This window comes from Galeopterus variegatus, unplaced genomic scaffold (assembly GCF_000696425.1).
Source record: "Galeopterus variegatus unplaced genomic scaffold, G_variegatus-3.0.2 Scaffold4563, whole genome shotgun sequence".
NCBI classification, from domain to species: Eukaryota; Metazoa; Chordata; class Mammalia; order Dermoptera; family Cynocephalidae; genus Galeopterus; species Galeopterus variegatus.
Genome location: NW_007730674.1, coordinates 99,479 through 121,691, shown reverse-complemented (window position 1 = coordinate 121,691; position 22,213 = coordinate 99,479). Strand labels below are relative to the sequence as shown.

Below are 22,213 nucleotides of genomic sequence, written 5' to 3'. Positions count from 1 at the left end.
GGATATTTTTTTATTTTCCTCCCAGTTCTTATGGTTTCTAGTCAGCTGTTAAGCAGAATTTTTTATTTCTGATATGATTTTTTATTTCTAGATTTTTCCAGTTTGGCTCTTTTTTTGTAGTTTCCATGTATTAACTGAAGTTTCCCATCTCTTCATGCATGTCGCTCACATATTCCAATAAATTGTTTAGATTCTCTATCATTTTTATCATAGTTATTGTAAATTCTCTGTACAGTAATTCTGTTATCAGGGCATTCTCTGGGTATGCTTCCGTTGACTGTTTCTTCTCATGTGAATCACATTTTCTTGCTGTTCCGTGGGTTTTTTTTTTGTGTGTGTGTGTGTGTGTGTTGTTGTTGTTGTTACTTAGTCTTACGTAAAAGAACTGTAGAGTTCAAAGTAAATAAGTTTCAGTAAGGGGCATGCTTTCTTTTGTTAGGACAGTAGAGTGGAGCTCTGAAGTCAATTAAGTCAATTCCCTGTAGTTGAGCTGGTTCTGGGCTTTGTAACAACTTTAGTTTGATTCAGTTCACAATTGGCTTCAAATGTTTTGAGGGCTGGATCAGGATTTTCTTTTTGGTGGGGCCTGGAATCTGAGTACTAGCGAGATTCTGGATATCTATCTGTGCTTTACCTCTAAACCCCCAGCTTTTGGAACTGTAGGTGATCTCTTTTTGCTTCATAAAGTTTTTGAGTTGCTGAGGAGATCTTTGTTCTTTAGTCCCACTTTTGCTTTCATTACTTTTGTAGCTTTTTTTTTTTTTTTTTTTTAATGCACTTTTGCTCCTTCCCTTGTCTTTTGAAGGAAACCCACTCAATTCTCTGTGAAGGATTGGAATGCCTCAGAGGAGTTTTGCTCAGTCCTCTTGCTCTACTCTCAGACTTTGCTAGTTGAAAGCTAATAGTTCCTTGGTGATCTCTTCTGGTTCTTCTTCCTTACTCCCACAACTACTCCTGAGTTTTGGGTTGGTAAATGTTGATGAGTGGTTATAGATCTATCTACTTTGTGGCTTAGGATTCTTGGAATTCTAATCTGTCTTGACAGCCCATATGTAACTGTTAAGAGATGATTAAAAGTTTGGCTGGTTTCCCTTTACTTCCCTGTGGCAGATTTTTCTTCTTGACTTTCCACCAGGGATGAGAGTAACCATAGATTTTCTATTCTCTTCTGGAAGACTTGTCACTTTCTGGGGTTTAGTTAGTTCATTTATGCTTTTTTTGTGTTCTCAGTTCTTTGGGTTTTAAAAAATACTACAGTTCTGTAGCTTAAGGGGCTTGTTTTTTGTTGTTTGGGTGAGAGCAAGGGTCTCTTGTGATTTTCCGTATCCAACCAGAAGTGGAACCGCTAATGTAGTTTTAACATGTGTTTGCTTTTGAATTAGGTTGAGAAACTTTTCTGATTTTTAAGAGCCATATAGATAGATAGATAGATAGATAGATAGATAGTTATTTGTTGTTGCTGGTGATCATACCCTTCCTACTTTTTCTGTTACATTGTGGATTTCTTAAAAATTTGATTTACAGCAACTTTTCATATATATATAGGGAAGTTGTGACATGGATTAATAACTTTCTCTTCCCCATACTGATGTTAGTATTTTCATTCTGGTTATGGTAATTTTTCTAATATAAAAATGTCTCATTTTATGTAATTTAATTTATCCTTTATTTCAGGGAGTCTGGGTTTTGTGTAATAGTCATAGTCAGAAAAACCTTCCCTATTTTGAAATGAAGATATTGATGATAATACAGTAATAGCTATCACTAATACTGCTTACTTTATGCCATTGTACTAATTAGTATGGTCAATCAGTGAACTCTAATTAATGATATGCCTGATATTGTGACTTACCACAGTAAGTCAGTGAGCCAGAAATTGAAATCAGTCATTGTGTGTCTTTCACAGTTCTCTAGTGGTATCATCCATGTCTTCTGATCTTATTTCTAACACTTAAATCTTTAATCCATCTGAAATATATTTGAGAATCAGGTGTGAAGTATAGATTCAGCCTTATAGATTTATTTTTATTCAGAGGTATACAGAAGTATCCCTATACAGTTGACTGCATAATCCATATTTCTCTAATGATTTGAGATGACACTTTAATTATATATTAAATTCTTATATGTATTTGGGTTTATTTTAGACCTTTTATATGTTGTATTGATCTATGTCTGTTATGCTACACTCTTAAGTTTTGGTGAGGCATAATTCCTGGTAAGATTAGTCCAGTGTCAATAATGTTCCTTTTCAGAATTTTTCTGGCTATATTTGCTTGACTGCACTCCCCGCACAACATTTTATTATGAAAAATTTCAAATATACAGAAAAGCTGAAAGAATTTTACAGTGACACACCCATCATTTAGAGTCTACCATTAACATTTTAGTGTACAGTCATGTTCTGCATAACGATGTTTTGGTCAACAGTGGACCATAGTCATGATCCGAGAAGATTATACCATATAACTTAATGGGTAGTAGGAAATTGCCTAATGACAAATTTCTCAGAATGTATCCCTTTTGTCAAGTGACACATGACTGTACTTGTTACTACCTATTCTCTGTTGATTCATTTCAAAGTGAATTGCAGACATCAGTGCACTTACCCCTAAAGCATCAATATTTGTTTAGGTTTTTTTTTTCTTTTAATTTTAGGATTTACATACAATCAAGTGCATAAATCTTAAATGTACTGTGTGAGTTTTGACATATGCATACATTTTTGTAAAATAGTCCCCTGTCAAGATAAAGAACATTACCATTACCCTGGAAAATGTCCTCATTCCCCTTCCCATGCCCCCACCTACCTCTAGAAGAAAGTATTGTCCTTTTTTTCTCCTATATGTTAGTATTGCCTATACAAGAACTTCATATAAATGGAATCAGAGTATGTATTCTTTTGAGTAAGGCTTCTTTTTAACACCTTATAAAGTTCTGAGATTTATCCGTAATGTTGCATATATCTGTACTTTCTTTTTATTGCTGAGTAGAATACCATTGTGAGAATCATTCTATATAGTTAAAATAACAATGCCCATACTATTTTTAGGCTGGATTTCTTGTTAAGTTTTTTTAATTGAAAATAGTATATGCTTGTTTTAATAAAAATTTAAACAGTATAGAAATATAAACCAAAAATGAATCTTTAATCTCTTCTTGATTCTCATATATAAACATGTACACATATATCTGTAAAAATAAACATACATGTATCACATATTTATAAAGGCGTATAATTTTTTGTGAATATCCTGCAATTTGTTTTAATAGTGCTTTATTTATGATATGACTGTTAGTTTTCAGGGGGAAAAAAGCCTATTTTCTTAAATTAAAGTGATCTCTGTACATGGTTAAAAGAAGGAAAACTTACCAGAAGGCTTGAAAATGAAAAGTCCTCTTCACATTTCTCACCCTTGCATTTTTAGTATGACCATGTAGTCTTTATACTTTTAAATGGCTGAAATCTCATGCTATTGTGTGAATGTACTGTAGTTTATGTAACTATTCTGTTTTCGTCATTTAGGTTGTTGCCTGTTTTTTGCATTCTAAATAACTGTGCAATGAGCATCTTCCTTTATGTAGTTTTTCTGTATGTGTGTGTGCTTTCTTCTCATTAGTAGGAATTATTTTCCAGAAGTCAGCTAAAGCTGCTGTTGGAAGCTTTCTTAATATTAAAAAGTGCATATTTAGTTGGTTAGAGCGTGGTGCTGATATAACACCAAGGTCTTGGGGGTTCAATTCCTGTACTGACCAGCAAAGAAAAAAAAAGGTGTATATTTGAAAAACGGGACAGGTACTTTCTTGGTTGTTTAAATCCAGTACAAATAAACTTGTTTTATGGTGTCTTGTATTGCATTGTGGCAAGTAATCCCTCTTGTTTTCTTGTCTCAAAGAGCCATTTTAAAAGAAGTGACAGAACATGGTGTGTCAATTTAAATTCTAGTCTGTTTTTGAATTCTTTGTAACTTTATCTGCTGCTGTACCTACATTCTCCAATTATTTTTCATTGCTTGCTGGCAATTTAAAAATTGATGTGAAAAAACATTTATAAAACCTTTAAATAAAGCTGGTTATAAATGAAAAACATTTGAATGATTACAAATCCCACCTAAGCACTAATATGCAGTGCCTCAGATTTTGTACTCTGTGTAACAGTTTTAAATTCAGTAACAGATACTTTGAGGCCTATAACTTATGACTTTTCTTGGGTGAATTTTATAAGAAATTGTTAATGTGACCCGTCATATATGTTTATATTATTTTCTCTAATGATGTCTTAAGTACTTATATTACTTTTTTAAAAAGCTTAATTCTTTATAGTAGCAGGAAGATTGTGAAAGAGGTAAATGAATCCCATTTCAAAAACTGCTTCATAAACTTGCAGTTACCAGTCTGTAAAGTTTTTCATGTACTTCCCAAATTGAATTGTTTTAAAGTTTGGATGCTTCTGATGACATTAATAGCCAAAATTGGAAGAAGAGTTAAGTTCTATGAGGACACATGAGGTTTTGAGGAATTATGTGTACTCATTATGACTAAGAAAAAGCTTCTGAATCCACCTAGCCTTCGTTGGTTTCAGATCACGAGGAGGTTTTATTGCTAACACTTATTGAAGTGTTTAGACATTTTTGTGATTACGTTATGGGGTACTGGGGAAGATTAATTAAAGCAGGGAATAACGATCAGATCATTTTATAAAGAATGTTGCTTATTGTATATAGAGATTTGATTAGACTGGCATTTTGGAGACAAAAAAGACTAAAAGAAAAAGAGATAATATCCTTGGAATGTATGTACTGAATGTTTATGAGGGTGGTCTCAGCAGTCAGGTTATGGGAGGAAAAGGCAATTCAGAAGAACTTGTCATCATGCTGGAGACATTTTTATTGGCCTTTTTTGTATCTGTGACAGAGCTGTGAACTTTTTAGTACACCTTTATATTTGTCCTAATTGGGTTTGTCATAAACTTAGAGTTGCTTTTTCTGAGAATAGTATTAGTTGCTATCCCCTTGATCTAGTAGGCTCTTGTAAAATTTTGGTAATTAGTAGCTACAGTTTTCAATACATTGTGATTGGTTTTGGAGAAACTGCAGACATGGTTACCTAGAATACCTGTGAGGGAAACAGACAGATACACCAATAGTTACAATTTAACAGTGGTAGAAATATGTACAGGTCTTTAGGTCTGGCAATTTAAAAGAAATATACAAAATGTTTCTAATTAGTAGAATTTAGTTATTTTTTATTCGTCTTAAAGTTTCAAAATTTGCTCAGGAGTGCTGAGAAAATGGGATTCTAATGTCTTTGGAAAAAAGATGTAAAGGGATTTTTCCCTTAAGATTCTAACAATGCATACTGAATTATTTTGAAGGTAGTTAACTAAAAGTTACTGGGAAGAGGAGGAGGAAAGGGTACAACAATAATGAAAGCTTAGCGTTTTATTCCTAAAAATGACCCTCTTTTTTCAGATCAGATGGTTCAGTGCCTTTGTAAACTGAAACATGGAGAAATAAAATGCTAACCCAGGATTATGTAACTAATGGATAAAGTAGAATAACACCAGACTATAAATCTGAAAACCGCAGGTTTTTTTGGAGTTTAGTCCAGTGCTTTTTTATAGTACAAGACTGCTTCAAGGAAAGGCTAACAGTTTGTCTTAGGAAGGAAAGGGAATATGTACTTAAAATATAACAACCAGATTTTATCTAAAATGTAGGGGTGGCTATAGACATCTTATAACTTAAATTTTATCATAAAATCATTCTTTAGTAATCCCTTAACATTTGCTATGTTATTTGGCAGGTTAATAAGATGCTTTCTCATTTGTAATCTCATATTTATTTGTAATTTTGTCTGATTTGGCAAAGCAGCTGTTATCTCAGGTGAAGAAACTGGAGTTTAGTTTTTTTTAGTTCTGAGATTTGTGAGCTGAAATGTGACTGTAACAGTTTCTCCTTTTTTAATGGAAGAAAGTTCAGCATGATTGTGGTAGCAGTATTAGAAAATTTTGGTGGCAGTATTAGAGATAGACTTAGAAGCAAATGTATACCATATAGCCACATAGCATTAGCCAGACATATGTATATTTCGCATATATATTTCTCATTTATATGAGATATTTATGTATCATGTGTATCATATGTATGTTTCTCAATTTATTTATGAGAAACAGGTCTTAAGGGTTTAATTGACTCAGCCAAGTTTAAACAACAGAATGACAGAACTAAGTTTTTTTTTATATTTCTAGTTATAGTTCTATTTGTTTTGGACAATTCTACTTGATTATGAAAGAAAATGAAGGGATGAAATGGATTACCTCAGATCTGTTTTGTAACTAGGTAATGCTAGTAACTAAAGGGGGTGGTTTCTGGAAGCCAGCCCTTTCTCAGAGAACTCAATTCTTCAACTATGAATTGGAATAAAATAGATATACCTAATTGTGGGGTTTTGTTGTGAGCTGCCAAATTGCAGTTTACTTTTAACAGAGAGTTCTGTAGCATCTGTACTTAATTTGCCATTTGGGCTACTGCTCTTTGCACTGAACGATACAAACATACTTGGTTTTGTGATCTGATTATTGGGTCTTGTCATTAAGAGTGTGAAGACTGACTTGTCTTTGAATTAGGCACTTAATAGATAACTTCCTAAATAACTTCTAAAGCAGTGGCTCTCAGTGTGGTGTGAGGACTCCTGGGGTTTCCTGAGACTCTTTCATGGTACCTGTGAGATCCCTGCTTTTCCAATCATATATCTGTGTAGGGCCAGATTTTCTTCATATACTTCAGCCAAAACAGCATATCACAACAGATTGAGTATAAAAGTAGATAAAAGTATCAGTCTGTTTTCTGTTAAGCCAGATATTAATGATATTTGTAAAAAATGTGAAACATTGCCACTCTTCTCACAAAATTTTTATTTTTATTTTTGGAAAATGTAGTGTTTTTTTTTTTTTAATTTAAAAAAATCTGGTATTTAGTTTCAAGTGAGGTAAAATATCATTTTTAGTCATGGAGCTCTGCCCATCCCTGATCTGTTGTGGGGATATGACCCAAGCTGGGAAAGATGATATATTTTCAGAGGCCAGTATGGGTGCTGGCGGAGAGAAGGATAGGCTCCTTTCTCTGGCTTCACTGGCTGTCAGGATAATGTAAGCCTGAAGCTGTGTGGGGTCATCGTTGTTACCACACTGTGAAGGACTTCCTGAAAATGAAGTGAACTCCGTGGGAAAGCAGACTAGAAAGAGGGAGGCCTGATGACATCATTGGAACTCCTGGATCTAGCTATATGTAAAGTTAGTCCCACATTTAGACATCCCATTTATTTGCACCAATAAATTCTTCCTTTTGATTACTCCCCTGCTTCCCATATTGTGTGTGTGTGTGTGTGTGTGTGTATATACATATATATATGTGTGTATATATATATACACACACACACACACACATACACACAATACATACATACACATATATATATAGGGTATTTATGCTAAGTCATATGGATTTGTTATTTTAAATTAATATTTTCTCAGTTTTAATGCTTAGTATGGTAAATATTAAGAATTATTATATGTTATGTGTATTTCCAACTGTATATCTGTGTGGTGCCAGATTTTCTTCATATATGTATATACATATTATATAACCCTTTAAAAGCTCTTTAGAGCTGTCTCTAATTTTTAAAGCATCAAGGAATCCTGAGACTAAAAAGTCTGAGAATCACTGTTCTAAAGGTAAGAGGGAATCACTGCTATTTCTTGAAATGAGGCGGGAGAATGAAAGAACCAACCGAATAGTGACTGACTAGTAACTGATTGGTTTTCAGTGTTATTGCATAAATTGTGATAAGTTTTTTTGCAGTGATTAAAAAGTGGATTGTGGATGGGTTATGTTTAAATATGCTTTGTCTTAGTCCATTTTTTGTTGCTGTAACTGAATACTTGAGACTGGGTAATTTATAAAGAAAAAAAATTATTGTTTACACTTCTGGAGTCTGGGAAGTCCAAGGTTGAGGGGCTGCATTTGGTTATGGCCTTTTTGCTGGTAGAGACTCTTTGCAGAGTCCCGAGGTGACACAGGGTATCATATGGTGAAGGGGGCTCATGAGAATCAGCCTCACTGGCTTATAACAGACCCCACTGTTGATAACTAACCCACTGCCGTGATAACCCATTAATCCATGAATGGGTTAGTCCATTCATGAAGTCTGTGCCCTGGTGACCCAGTCAACTTGCAAAGGTCCCACCTCTCAACACTGCTGCATTGGGAAGCAAACACATTAAATTTGGGGGGACACAGTCAAACCATAGTATGCTTATATTGTAGTGGTGATTTTATTTATAGGGTGATGAATGGGGTGTATGGTAATTCTTACTGAGTAACCTTTGCTGTAGCTAATTATTATATACAGATAATCTATTTTTGCATTTTTATTTGAATTGAATGAAGTGATATGATAAACTACAGCAATTAAACTTTTCAGTGTATTGTGTTGTTTGTTGCAATGAAATTTGGATTTTTAAAAGAATAACCCTAACTATAGAATATAGAATCATGACTTTGATGCAAATTAGGTATTTTTCTTGAATATAAAATGAAAATTTGGAAGGAACAGACGTGGGTGTATATCCGTGTTCTAAAGTTACTGAGTTAACATATTTAAATTTAATTTTTAATTCCCACTACCACCTCCAGCTTCTCTTACTGAAAATGGCATCTTGGGTTAAATTTCATCAGTTTTCTTCCACTGAATTTCTAACGTCTCTAAGAAACTTGAGCAAAACAAATTTCTTTTTGAAATATTGTACTGGAGTGTTACAGCTTTTTTTTTTTTTTTACTTTGCTGTCTCATTACTATTTTGAAAATCCTAAATAACTAAAACACACTAATATGGAGGATTAATTACAACCTTTTTTTCTAGGGGTGATTTGATTCATGTTATTTAAATTATTATTTAAGAAAATTCAGTTCTTTTGGGAGATTTTATTATAACATTTGATTTTTCTACATTACTTTGGCTTCTCTAACTTAGTGTGTGAACTTCCCTCCTCAGATACAGTTGGATGAGAATGACCTTCTTAGATGGTAACCTCTATATTTAAAGGGTATGCATGAAGCTGGAACTCTTCAACTGAGCTATCTTCACAAATAAGAATTCTTTTGTATTAGTTGGATCCTTAATACAGTATATTAGAGATTGATAAAGTTTTATTTTTTTGCCTTTAAAATCACTGGTTTGAATGACTTGATAGTGATCTGGATATTTAATTTGCCAAAGCTCACTGCATAGTCAGTTTGAAGTTCTATGAAAGGTGGGGAGATTGGAAATCTAAATGCTTATGAACACTCATTGCTTTCCATTTCACTGGAAGTTTCCTTGTGTGTTAAGTAGGCTTCCACCTTAGGCCCCTTCTGTGGGATTCTCTCGGCTTGGGCTGTCCTTTTTCCTGATAGCCACAAAGCATGCTTGTACTCCATTTTGATCCCTGTCTAAATTCAGATCCATGTTTGAATGTCACTTCATTAGAGACCTTCCCTTATGATCTTATCTAACATAGTATGTATTCATTTTTTCTTTGCTCTGTTTTCTTCCTCCTTCCCTGTGTTCTTTCCTCTTCCTCTATACTTTATCCCTTTATTCTGGATTATTTTTCTTCAGAGTACTTATCTACATGATAATACATTGTATATGATATACAGATGGGTCTTCCAAAAGTTCATAGAAAGATTCATATTATCTTTTAATTCCATTTTTCCATGCACTTTTGAGTTCCTCTGTGTGTGTGTGCGTGCGTGCATATTGTCTGTATCACCCAGCTCCCAACGTAAATTGTGTGGGAACAGGAGTTTTATTTTATTCAAAGATAGAACAGTGTCTGACATAGTTGGTGATTATTAAGTATTTTTGAGTAATCAGTGTGATATTTGGAAAATAATCACCAAACCCAAGATAATCAATAAATTATTTCTTGAAGATGAAAAACAAAGGGTCCCTGACAAATGAGCCATTGATCTAGTGAGACAAATCTGTGCCTGTATTCTCTCTCTCTACCCCGCTAACCCCTCTGCTCCCTCATCCCCCTCTCCCCCTCCCTCCTTCCCTCCTGCCCCATCCCTCATTTCAGGTACTGTTAGGCCCAGAGGCTACACACATGGGTAACATCTATTTTTGAATTTCCATATGTTTTTTAAAAAGCTTTCTTTTGTAGTGTGTATTTTATCTATAGTGTAGTGTAATTTTTAAAAATTACTTTATTACTAAGGTATATAGATTAGTAATTGAACAGAATACTGTATTATTCACATATTTCATATATTTACATGGTATCTCATGAACAAAATTAAACCTAAGGATTATACTTTTTCAGGCTTATGAAAAATTTCCAATTCAGTGCTTGTGTGTCAATGCTTGAAACCATTCTAATGATAGAGAACTCACTTTCTATCAGGCAGTTTATTCTGCCTTTGGGAGGCCTCCAGTTATTAAAAAAAGTCCATCTCTATTTAACTTACTGTGCTTTCATCTCATTTAACTTACTATTAGCTTAAATATTTGAGTTGCTCCCCTTATACCTTACCTCCCACAAATACTATTAATAAGTCAGGTCTCATGCCTTTGTTATTTTGTAGTTACATATACAGATTTAACTACAGATATCTTTGTGTTCTCTTTGTTCTCCCCCTCTACCACCACCAACACACACACACGCACGCACACACACACATGCACGCGCGCACACACACACACACACACACACACACGAGTAATTAGAGTTGGAACACTTTGTGGTCAGAATCATACTTTATTGGCAGATTTTAATCAGTGAGAATTTGGCCTTTTTTTCTGAATAGGAAGTCTGTCACTCTTTCAATATTATTTCTTAATCCTTAAACATTTTCAAAACTTCATTCTTTTTATTTTTTCCTCTTTCTCCCTGATCTATAAAGAGGGTTTAGTCCCACTCTTCTTTCATTCATTTCCAGGATGCTAGCATTATAGCAGAGAATAAAGTCTAGCTTGGACAGGAAATCACAAACATCATCAGCAGTGGCAACTGGTGTAGTAAAGCACTACATGAGCAGTCTTGCTTGTTATGGAGACAGTTTTTTAAAATAACTAACCCCTTAGTATCTGAATATAATTTTTTTTGATTAGGTAATTTAAATGTTTTTATTTGGTTAACTTGGCCTAGCAGATCATTGCTAGATGTTCAGATAATATAATACTGGCACTTTAAGACAGATGGAAAAGAGAACATAACATTTTGATGTGTTATTAAACTTCTGTGATTCACGTTATTTTTAACTATGCTGTAATTTGCAAGTACATATCTTTAATTCGCTTTTAAAACTGTTTTGAAATAAAAGGGAATGACTTCTTATAGCACTTAACAAAATTGTCCCCGGATGGAAATACAGTTGTTTTGCTATTAAATGTGAAATTATAAACCTTTCTTTTACGGTATGATTTGAACTCTAACAAATTTTAAAAAGTCGTCTGCCTTTCAGACTATTTCAGTCATTTAGCATTTTTGTAAATGGTAGTTTATTTGTTGTGCTGGTTGTGGTTATTGTTGGTTTTTGATTCAACTCAAATTGCTTCCTACAGAAGGTGTTGAGCAAAGATTGTTTAGGAATTCTATCTTGCTGTTTTATAAAATTATAGACCATAATAATTACAAAAATCGCAAAAGTCTTTCTATGGGTTTTTTTGCTAATGTTTAATTCACTTTTAAAGTGTCCTGTTTAAAATGACGTGAGAATAGATTTGATATTTAGCTGAGAGAAATGAAAAATGACTGTTAAGTCATTAGAAAAGCCATTATTAGGGCCGGCCCCGTGGCTCACTCGGGAGAGCGCGGTGCTGGTAGCGCCTAGGCCACAGGTTCAGATCCTATAAAGGGATGACCAGGGTGCTCACTGGCTGAGCATGGTGCAGACAACACCGTGCAGTTGCAATCCCCTTACTGGTCCAAAAAAAAAAAAAAAAAAACCATTATTAAATTGAAAATTCACCACCACAATCAAACCAATATTATAGTATTTGTACACGATGTATTATAGCATTTGGACACTATTCATTAATAGCAGTTGCAATAAAGCAGTATAACATAGTAGTAATAATATATATCTTAATGATTTCTTGTAAAACTAAAGTATGTTTAGCTTGATGGCTAGTTAGGTTAATTTCTAGCTGATTTTGTGTAGTCAGGTTACCTAACATGAATAAGTTATTTCATGGTCTCATGCAATATTACTGGATTGTCAGATGTAAATATATCTCTAGATACATCATGAGGTTATTGTCCCACCTCTCTATCACAGATCTAAGTATTTGCATGCTCATGATAAAACATGAAAAAATTTATTATAAATCATTTTGTATTTTAAGGAAAATGTTTGTATAAGTATATTGAAGTAAATTTTTGAAAGAAAAAGTGAAAGTTTTAAAAACTGCTTTACCATTGAACTGGGTTTTTCTCTTATTTGGTTATAACTCACTTCAAGTCTGTAAATAAATGGAAATAAATGTATGAGAAAAGTTGCTTTATGATCAATGACTAACAAATTACCCTGAAACTTAGCACAGCAGACATTTACATGGGTCAAGTTTCTATGAGTCAAGAATTTGGGAGCAGGTTAGTTGGGAATTTCTGATTCAGTGTCTCTCCTGAGATTGCACTCAAGGTGTTGGTCAGGGCTGCTGTGGTCCCCAGTGTTCTGCTGGGTCTGTCAAATCAGCTTCCAGTCCCACTCAGGCTATTGGCAAGAAGCCTGAGTTCCTCAGTAGCTGTTGGCTGGAGCCCTCATTTCATTACCACATGATGTTCTTCATAAAGCTACTTGAGTGTCCTTGGAGCATAGCAGCTTATTTCTGTAGAACAAGTGATGGGGGTGGGGGTGGGTAGTGGCCTCAGTGCCTTTTACGACCTAGTCTCAGAAGTCAGACACACCATCGCTTCTGCCATATTTTGTTTGTTAGAAGCAAGACACTAAATTGAGTCTACTCTCAAGGGATGGGGAATTAAGCTTTACTTTCTTGAAGGGAGGAGTGAAGCATTTTAGGACGTTCCTTAAAATCACCACAGTGATGTAGACAAAGGGAGTCTTGTAGCATATATGATAAATTTTTTAAGTAGAGTAGATCGCAGCTCTGACACTGTATCACTTACCTGTACAGCCTTTTTAAAACAATGAATCAAAATAAAGATGGTCAAATTAGGTCCACCTTTGTTTATGTCAGTTGATTCACTTTCAGTCATTTTTTATCCATAGGAGATTGTACTGTGCAACCAAAGCTGTCCAGCTGTCTTTAAGATATAGATTTGATTCAGGTACATACGAGGATACTTCAAAAAGCTCATGGAAACATTTGTATTTTTAATTCTATTTTTTCTATGAACTTTTTGAAGTACCCTTGTATGTTACTGCTATACTGTTTTAGAGCTATTATGTAATATATTCCAAATATATACTTACGGGAATTGAGATGTTCTGTTATATGTCTTGTGGTATTTTCTAGCTTTAATGTGTACAGGTTATGTTATTAATATTTTAGCATTTGAACTTTAGGTAGTACATATGGAATCTTTTTTGTGTTTATTGTTAAGAGTTAAAAATTGCTAATAGCTGTTAAAATAAATAGGAATAAAAATTAATTGAAGGACGTCGTGTCAGATGTATCATGTATGTATCTGTTTTTCCTCAGATGAACTATTATCTTTGTCCCCATTTGTAGTCATCTTTCCCCACTGTGATTCCCTAATACCTTTTAAAAAAGCCATTATTGTTAAACTTTTTGTGTCATCAGTGTCCTTGGAAATCTGATTTACTGACCGTCATTTATGTTATTGGTGTAAAGTTAAGCCATTGTTTTTATACTACCAAGCTGTGGAATTAAATCTAAGCTGGAGACTGGCCTGTTGCTTACTGGGTTGGAGCATAGTGCTTATAGCACTGAGGTCGAGGGTTTGGATTCCCTTGCCAGCCAGCCTCAAAAAAAAAAAACGGAGAAATCTAGGCTAGGGGGTTGATTCTAGGTTGGGATTTTGTCAAGCTGGTGAGATATAAGGATGTTGGGAGGAAAGTGAGGCATAGATGGTAAAGGAATTGTTCGGAGAAATCTAGGCTAGGGGGTTGATTCTAGGTTGGGATTTTGCCAAGCTGGTGAGATATAAGGATGTTGGGAGGAAAGTGAGGCATAGATGGTAAAGGAATTGTTTAGAGGCTGCTCGAAATAATGGAAAGCTTCTGGAATGGGGAGAGAACAGGAGGAAGTGAGTTACAAGAACTGTATCTTTGGCAGCAGCTAAGGATATAGGGAGGTAGAGGCATGTGGAAGGCTTTTAAAAGGAGTAGGGATTTAGTGGTTGTGACTCTAGGTGATCATAGCATTAAGTAAATTGGAAGTCTGGGCACCTCATTGTAAGAAAGAGTGTGGACTTTGGAGTATGAGGTTTAGGTTTAAATCTTGGCTCTTCTACTTACTTGCTGTGTAGTCTTGGGCAATCTTAACTTTTTTCAGAGCCTTGTTTCTTTATCAGAAAAATGAGAGTTCAATAACATGTAAAGTTAGCACAATTCATGGCACAAACTAGGTGTTCAGTAAATGTTAGTGGTTAACTGTTGCCATTATTTTATTGTTATTTTCTCTAACTTGTAAAATGATCTTTTAGCTTAGTTAAAAAACAATTATTTGGTTTTTTAATTTGATGAACATGGTTCAGGCATCAAAAACTTTTCCTTATGACCTTGTTTCTTCTTTTAGTTCCCACTATCATCCTCTTCTCCCCTCAATACAAGTACCATAGTTTATTAGTTATTTACTTATCCTTTTGCATATGTATTACTCAAAGATAAGCTGATTCAAATATATAATTTCTTCTCTTCTCCTTACGCAAATGGTAACATGCTATACAAACCTTTTTTCTACCTTGCTTTTTATTTTTTAATTTATTTAATTTATTTAAAAAATGTTTTCTACCTTGCTCTTTAAATTCAACAAATGGATATGAAAATTTCTCTGAGATATGAAAACTTTGTCACTCTTTTTCTGACCTTTTGCTGCATATCATTCCCTTTTGTGGATTTAATATAATTTTTTCCAGTTTATCAGTGGACATTCTGTAAATGGACATTTGCACATTTTTGATTTTACAGTCAATATGACAGTGAGTAACTGTACACGTCATTTTCAACATGTAAGTATATCTGTAGAATAAATTCATAGAATTTCTGAGTCAGATTGTATTTGTGACCTTGGTACTGCCAGGATTCTCTCTCTGGGGGATACCAGTTTACGCACACCAGCTCAGTGTATGAAAACTGCTTGCTTCCTCAGTCTTGCCTCCAGAATATATTTTTATGTTTTTAGATTTTGCCAGACTGATAACTGAAAAATGATATTTCATTGTAGCTTAAGTTTGTATTTCTCTCATGGGTGAAGTTGAATTTTTACCCATGTTTAAGAATCACTTTTATATATTTTTTTAAGTATCTATTCATATTTTTTGTCTTTTTTTCTCTTATGATGTTAGTCTTGATAGAAACTCTACATGTTAGGGGAATTGACCTTTTTGTGATTAGTTAAACTGTTTGAACTTTTTTTCCATTTGTCTTTTGATTCTTGTCATTCTGAAGATTTTGATATTTTTATCATAATCAAAATCAAATTACCCTTTTGTGATACATGAATTTTATATTTTCCTTGCTCCAGAGTTATAAAATAACTCCTGTTTTCCTGTAATGCTTTAACGGTTTTATGTTTTTGCAGTTATATATTTATTGTGGTATATGGAATAAATTATGTATCCAAGTTATTAGTTTTTTTTTTAAAAGATAACTGCCAAGTTGTCTCAATACAATTTATTGCATAGTTCATCTCTTCTGTTTTGATTTGGATACCACTTTCATAAAATCTAAAATTCCTAATGTATTTGGATCTATTTCTAGACTTTCTTTTCTGCTATTTAATATGCTGTGTAGTATGTTTTTAAGAAATGATGGCTACATATAGCATGTAAAGCATGTTAATATAAGGAGAAGAACTTACATTTCCTTATACTTTCTCTGAGCCAGGTGCTTCTTACATATATTAAATCACTTAACTATCATACCTGCTAAGTCAGTTTGTAACTGGAATTTATAGGATGTGCAGTTGTTTATGACTAAATTTCCTTAAACATTGCTATTTTCTTTAGCTGTGATGCAGATCCATCAGCCCTAGCAAAATATGTTCTGGCTTTGGTAAAGAAAGACAAAAGTGAGAAAGAGTTAAAGGCATTATGTATTGATCAGCTGGATGTATTTCTTCAGAAAGGTAAGATCCTTCATTTAAAAATACTACTTTAATGGTATTTAAAATAAGATTATCCAGAGTATTAAAGGAACTCATTGAGAGACAGGCTCTAATTTTAACAAAGTTGAACAAATAGTGTTATTAGTGATTATTTCCATAGCTTATTTAAAATGGAAGCCTTCTCTCATGAATGTTCTTATGCTCATTCTTAAAGCATAAAGCATGCTGATATTTTTTCTTACATAGGCTAAAAGATTAAAAGTGACCAAATGCTTATTTATTTAAAAATAGTACCTCTCAGGAAACTACTTTAAAACTTGTCTAGCACATTGCTTTCCAGCTTTTTGCACTTTGTCCTCATCTTAGATAATGATAACATTTCTGTTTGTAACACTGGGTGGGCTACATGAAGAAGACTTACACACATGACTTCCAGTCATGGCTGGAAGCAGCTGGCCCAGAGGCTCTTTCCAACTCCCACCATCCTGAAAATGGAATGAAGCAGTATTGCCATGGCACACTGGTTAGGAAGCTGTTGTCTTAGTATAATTTCTAGATTTATAAAGGTCAAGGTGTATTTCGTTATATTAGAGGTTTAATGTGTAGAAGTGAAGAATGAATATTTTAGCAAATATCTTTTAATTTGTTTTGGGGGGGGGTTTATTTTTAGAGACACAGATATTTGTGGAAAAACTTTTTGATGCTGTGAATACAAAGAGTTATCTACCTCCTCCAGAGCAGCCATCATCAGGAAGCCTGAAGGTAGAATTTTTTCAGCACCAAGAAAAAGATATAAAAAAAGAAGAGGTAAGGATTTGTGTTATACCTTTCAGATTCTTAACACATACGAGGAATAATTAGACTGAGTTTCATGTTCTGTGTCTTTGTGTTGGGCCTTCTCAGGACAACCCTCAGGTTTGATGATTTCACTAGGAGCACTCGTAGGATTCAGCATATAGTCATACTCATGGCCATGACTTATTACAGCAAAAGAGTACAAAGCAAGGTCAGCAAATGGCAAAGGTGTATGAGGTGAAGTCTGGTGGAAAACAAGCACAAGCTTTCAGTGTCCTTGTTGTCACATACAATGTGCTTAATTCCCCTAGTAAGGAATGTGACAACACATATGAGTCAGGGAAGATCATTGGAGACTCTGTCCAGGGTTTTTATTTGGGGCTGGTCACAGAGGCACCCTCTATCTAGTATGTACTAAAATTCTAGACTCCCAGGGAAGAGAGCAGGTGTTCAGCATAAGTCATATTGTTTTCACAAACAATTCAGGCACAGTGAACCATTCTTATCAGGGAATGAATGATGGGATCCCTCCAGAAATCAGAGTTCCCAGAAGCCAGCCAAGGTCCAGCTTTACAAGCAGGCCTTTCTGTGGATAGCAGGTCTACTTTTAACTCTTCTATACAGTATCTTATAGACTTATTGGAGTCTTACTATCTGTGTTCTATGAAAATGAAAATAGTTAGATCTCTAGTAGATTTGTTTGCTTCTGTTATACATGCATTTATGTATGTATGACAGAAGGGACAGAAGATAGTCAAACACAAGGACTTTCAAAGGGCAATGGAAATGACATGATACTTCAAGAGATTTAGAAATTTTTTTGAAATCTGTATTTTGTAATCTTTTCTATTCACCCTTATTTAAGTAATATAATTCAGATCTTCTCAGTTTGATATTTAAAGATTGTAATAGCAGCAAAAATAGTTTTTGGCAGTTAAGCTATTACATTTCTGCATTTGGTGTACCTTTAGGTCAAACAAATCTTGGTTAAAATTTTGGCTCTATAAGTCACGACCTTGAAAACATTACTTTTCTGAGTTTCAATTCACTCAGCTGTGAAATGGAAATATTACAGGGTTGTTGTGAGGAATAAGTAAAATAAAGTAGATAAAGCACTTGGTGTAGTGAGTGGCACATGGTAGGTTCTCAGTAAATATGTATGTTTATATTTTTATTAACACACACACATAACATCCTAATCAGTTATATCTGCAGGGGAAGTCCAGAAATGCAATTTTATAACTGAGCATATTTCATACCTAGCAGTATAGGGGTTCTGTTAGTAAAGAAGAAAGGGATAGTGGATATTGTGTTGGCAATTGCATATGCCACATAGAAATATACAATATTTTGTTTAAGTTTTGCCCACTGATGGAAGTTTGGGTGGTTTCAGATTTATGATATTACAAATTACATTTTGATTCTCAAAAAATATTGAGTAAATCATGGGCCCTTGGTTTGAGAAGCAGTCTTCCCCCAAAGTAAGTTAGTGACAAAGCTTTAATCTTACATCTATTGATGCAGTAATATTTCATTGGTTTTCTTGACCAGTTGTTTTACAAATTACATTTTGATTCTCAAAAAATATTGAGTAAATCATGGGCCCTTGGTTTGAGAAGCAGTCTTCCCCCAAAGTAAGTTAGTGGCAAAGCTTTAATCTTACATCTATTGATGCAGTAATATTTCATTGGTTTTCTTGACCAGTTGNTTTTTATTAACACACACACATAACATCCTAATCAGTTATATCTGCAGGGGAAGTCCAGAAATGCAATTTTATAACTGAGCATATTTCATACCTAGCAGTATAGGGGTTCTGTTAGTAAAGAAGAAAGGGATAGTGGATATTGTGTTGGCAATTGCATATGCCACATAGAAATATACAATATTTTGTTTAAGTTTTGCCCACTGATGGAAGTTTGGGTGGTTTCAGATTTATGATATTACAAATTACATTTTGATTCTCAAAAAATATTGAGTAAATCATGGGCCCTTGGTTTGAGAAGCAGTCTTCCCCCAAAGTAAGTTAGTGGCAAAGCTTTAATCTTACATCTATTGATGCAGTAATATTTCATTGGTTTTCTTGACCAGTTGTTGCAGGTGTTTATCACCGATCTTTCAGAATTGTCAAAATGCCAGGTGGCAGTCTGGGTTTAAAACTAAAATTTCCCAGATGGGCGTGTACTACGGAATTACTCAAAAATTACTCGCAAGAGTGCATTGAAATAAACAGAAGGCAAAAAGTTCACCAGGAGGGTTGTATTAGTACCCAGTTTTTTATCTGGGTTGAGAGGAGAGTTGGAATGGGTGGTAAGAGACCAAAAGTACTTGGAGAAATAAAGGCAGGCTTGAAAGAAGGCTGTAATGAGTGTTTCTCTTGGCTTAGTTTGTTAATAGAGTGGCCATTTAATTTAAAAGGGGTGCTGGAACAGCTGGCGTAAACTGAGCCATGTATACATATCTGTAGACTCCCTGCATCAGAATATCTTAAGCCCTAATATTTAAGGGCTTCTTATTCAATGTTTTCTGAATTTGTTTAACCTCTAAATTCTTTTTTTCTAATCACATTCTATTAATGTTCTGTAGAACCAATGTTCTGGGCAGTACAGTCAGGAGAAAATAGCACTGATCAGGGGAATGTTTTCCAGGGTTACTTTCTGGTAGTTATATAATATGAATGAAGGCCTCTTGTAAGACACAGGAATATATAGGTAGCATGCAGCTATGAGGAACTAGAAAACTGTTTTACCTTATGTATTATTTTCTCAAATATTCTCTTTTTTATGACTTGGTTAGTTCTAATGCATTCTCCTATATTCCTTGATGTGTTTGGTGTCAGACCAAATCCATGAAACCGAAACATAAATAAATGTTAGACTTTTAAAAGAAGGAATTAAATTGACTTTTCATTATTTATTTTAAAAAGACGGTATTTGCTTAAAATGTTTTCTCACCATTATCCAAGATAAGCATTTATGAGGTTCTTTCTTTCTTTTTTTTTTTTTGGTGGCTGGCCAGTATGGGGAACTGGACTTGACCTTAGTGTTACAAGGCCGTGCTCTATGTTATGAGTTTCTTTACCATTCACTTTAATTTTCAGCAGACTGTCTTTTATAAGAGTTAAACTAAATAGTTGTACTTAGTGAATTTATTTTGCTTAGTAGATGACAATTTTGCTCTGATATTATACAAATTTATTTTAATATTGTATTGAAGTAGTAATGTGGCAAGGAATAACTGTTGCTAAACTTGTACACATTTTCTTTTTTATATATAAGATCACAAAGGAGGAAGAACGAGAGAAAAAATTTTCTAGAAGGCTAAATCACAGTCCTCCTCAGTCAAGCTCCCGATACAGAGAAAATAGGTGAGTGGTTCATTGAACCATACTCAGTGTTTAGACTTTGGTTATCTTTTATATATGGCCAAGTAATACCTACTTTTTTGTTGGTCTAGGAGAGTGTAACTAGGTCCCTTTCTACCAAGAAAATCTAGTTCAGATTTGTAGGTCTTGGGAGTGAGATTAAGAACAGTACTTGATATATACTAGTTGTTGTTGTTATTGTTTTATTTCTGACTTCAGATTCCAGTATAATCTTAATATGAGACTTTTTTTTTTTTTTGGCCTGTAGTTTCCCTTTAGTGTGATTAAAGTGTTTTCCTATTAAGGCATCAAAAGGGTTTAGAGTACAGGGCATGTAATACATGCCTTTAAGTATGAGACTATGTGTACAAGACAGTCAGTCATGCATCTCTTACTGAAGGGAATGTGTTCTCAGAAATGTGTCATTAGGCAATTTATAAAGTGTTACACAAACCTAGATGGTATAGCCTAGGTGTAAAGCAGGCTGTGTGGTATAGTTACCATTGTATATGCAGTTCATTATTGATAGCACATGATTGTATATGTGCTATAAGACATGTATAGATGACTTTATGTATAGATGCCTAATTGTATAGATGCTGATATGTGTAAGACTAAGGATTAAGACTTTAAAGGAGTTTCTTTTAAAACGGTCTTACAGTACTTAAACTCAGTTTCTTCACTGGTTTGAGTTTGCTATGTTTATATTCTGACAGTGGGATAAAAAATTGTTATAAGAATTAAATACAACTTTTGTATTAGAGTTTTTTCTTGTGTCCACTTAAAAATTATTTATGTAGAAGTGATCATATATTTCTTTAGAAGTCGTGATGAGAGGAAAAAAGATGATCGTTCTCGCAAAAGAGATTATGATCGAAACCCTCCCCGAAGAGATTCATACAGAGACCGGTACAATAGAAGACGAGGACGAAGTCGCAGTTACAGCAGGAGTCGGAGTCGGAGTTGGAGTAAAGAGAGGCTTCGTGACAGGGATAGAGATAGAAGCAGGACTAGAAGCAGAAGCAGAACACGAAGCAGGGGTAAATAACACATATATGTATATTTTGGTTAGCATTCTTTTATTGTGAAAAAACTTTATATTAAGGGTTTTTACAAATTGTTTAACATTTTGTCAGTGTTGTCTTCATTTTTTCTATTATGATGTATTCTGTGGTTCAATTGAATGCTTTTTAAAAATTTCTTCAAAAAATTTTGTTCCATGCAAATTAAAACCACAGTTAATTACCACTGCACATTCAATAAGATGGCTACAATGAAAAAGATTGACTATATTCAGTGTTGGTAAGAGTGTGGATAAACTGAAACTTTGGAAAACACTTTGGCAATGTCTTTAAATGTTAAATCTAAACCTAGCAAATGACTATTCTAGGTATTTACCTAAAAGAAATGAAAGCGTATGTTCACAGAAAGACTGGTATACCGATGTTCATGGCAACTTTATTTGTAATAGCCCAAATATCCATCAACAGATGAATGATTAAACACATCGTGGTATATCTGTACCATAACATGGATAGAAAGGAAAGAACCATTGATACATGCAACAAAATGGATAAATCTCAAAATAATTATGCTGAGTGAAAGAAGCTGGACAAAAGTATATATATAAAATCTTAGAAAGTGTAAACTAATCTATAATGACAAACAGCAAATCAGTGGTTGCCTGAGATGGAGTAAAGGAGGGATGAATTACAGATAACACAGGGGCATGAGGATGCTTTTGGGGGTGATGA

General features: G+C 34.1%; 1 protein-coding gene across 6 annotated transcripts in view; it reads left to right on the top strand.

Annotated features, from left to right (window-relative positions):
- RBM26 (RNA binding motif protein 26) overlaps positions 1 to 22,213 on the top strand; it is an 88,108-nt gene that overhangs the window by 11,653 nt on the left and 54,242 nt on the right. For all 6 annotated transcript variants that reach the window (XR_551604.1, XR_551606.1, XR_551605.1 and 3 more), the window contains exons 2-5: positions 16,203 to 16,321; positions 16,971 to 17,107; positions 20,374 to 20,462; positions 21,282 to 21,499. Coding sequence is in view for 3 of the 6 variants with exons in the window: in XM_008587836.1 (XP_008586058.1) it covers positions 16,203 to 16,321; positions 16,971 to 17,107; positions 20,374 to 20,462; positions 21,282 to 21,499 (563 nt within the window). In the remaining 3 variants the exon portion in view is untranslated. The remainder of the gene's footprint in view (positions 1 to 16,202; positions 16,322 to 16,970; positions 17,108 to 20,373; positions 20,463 to 21,281; positions 21,500 to 22,213) is intronic.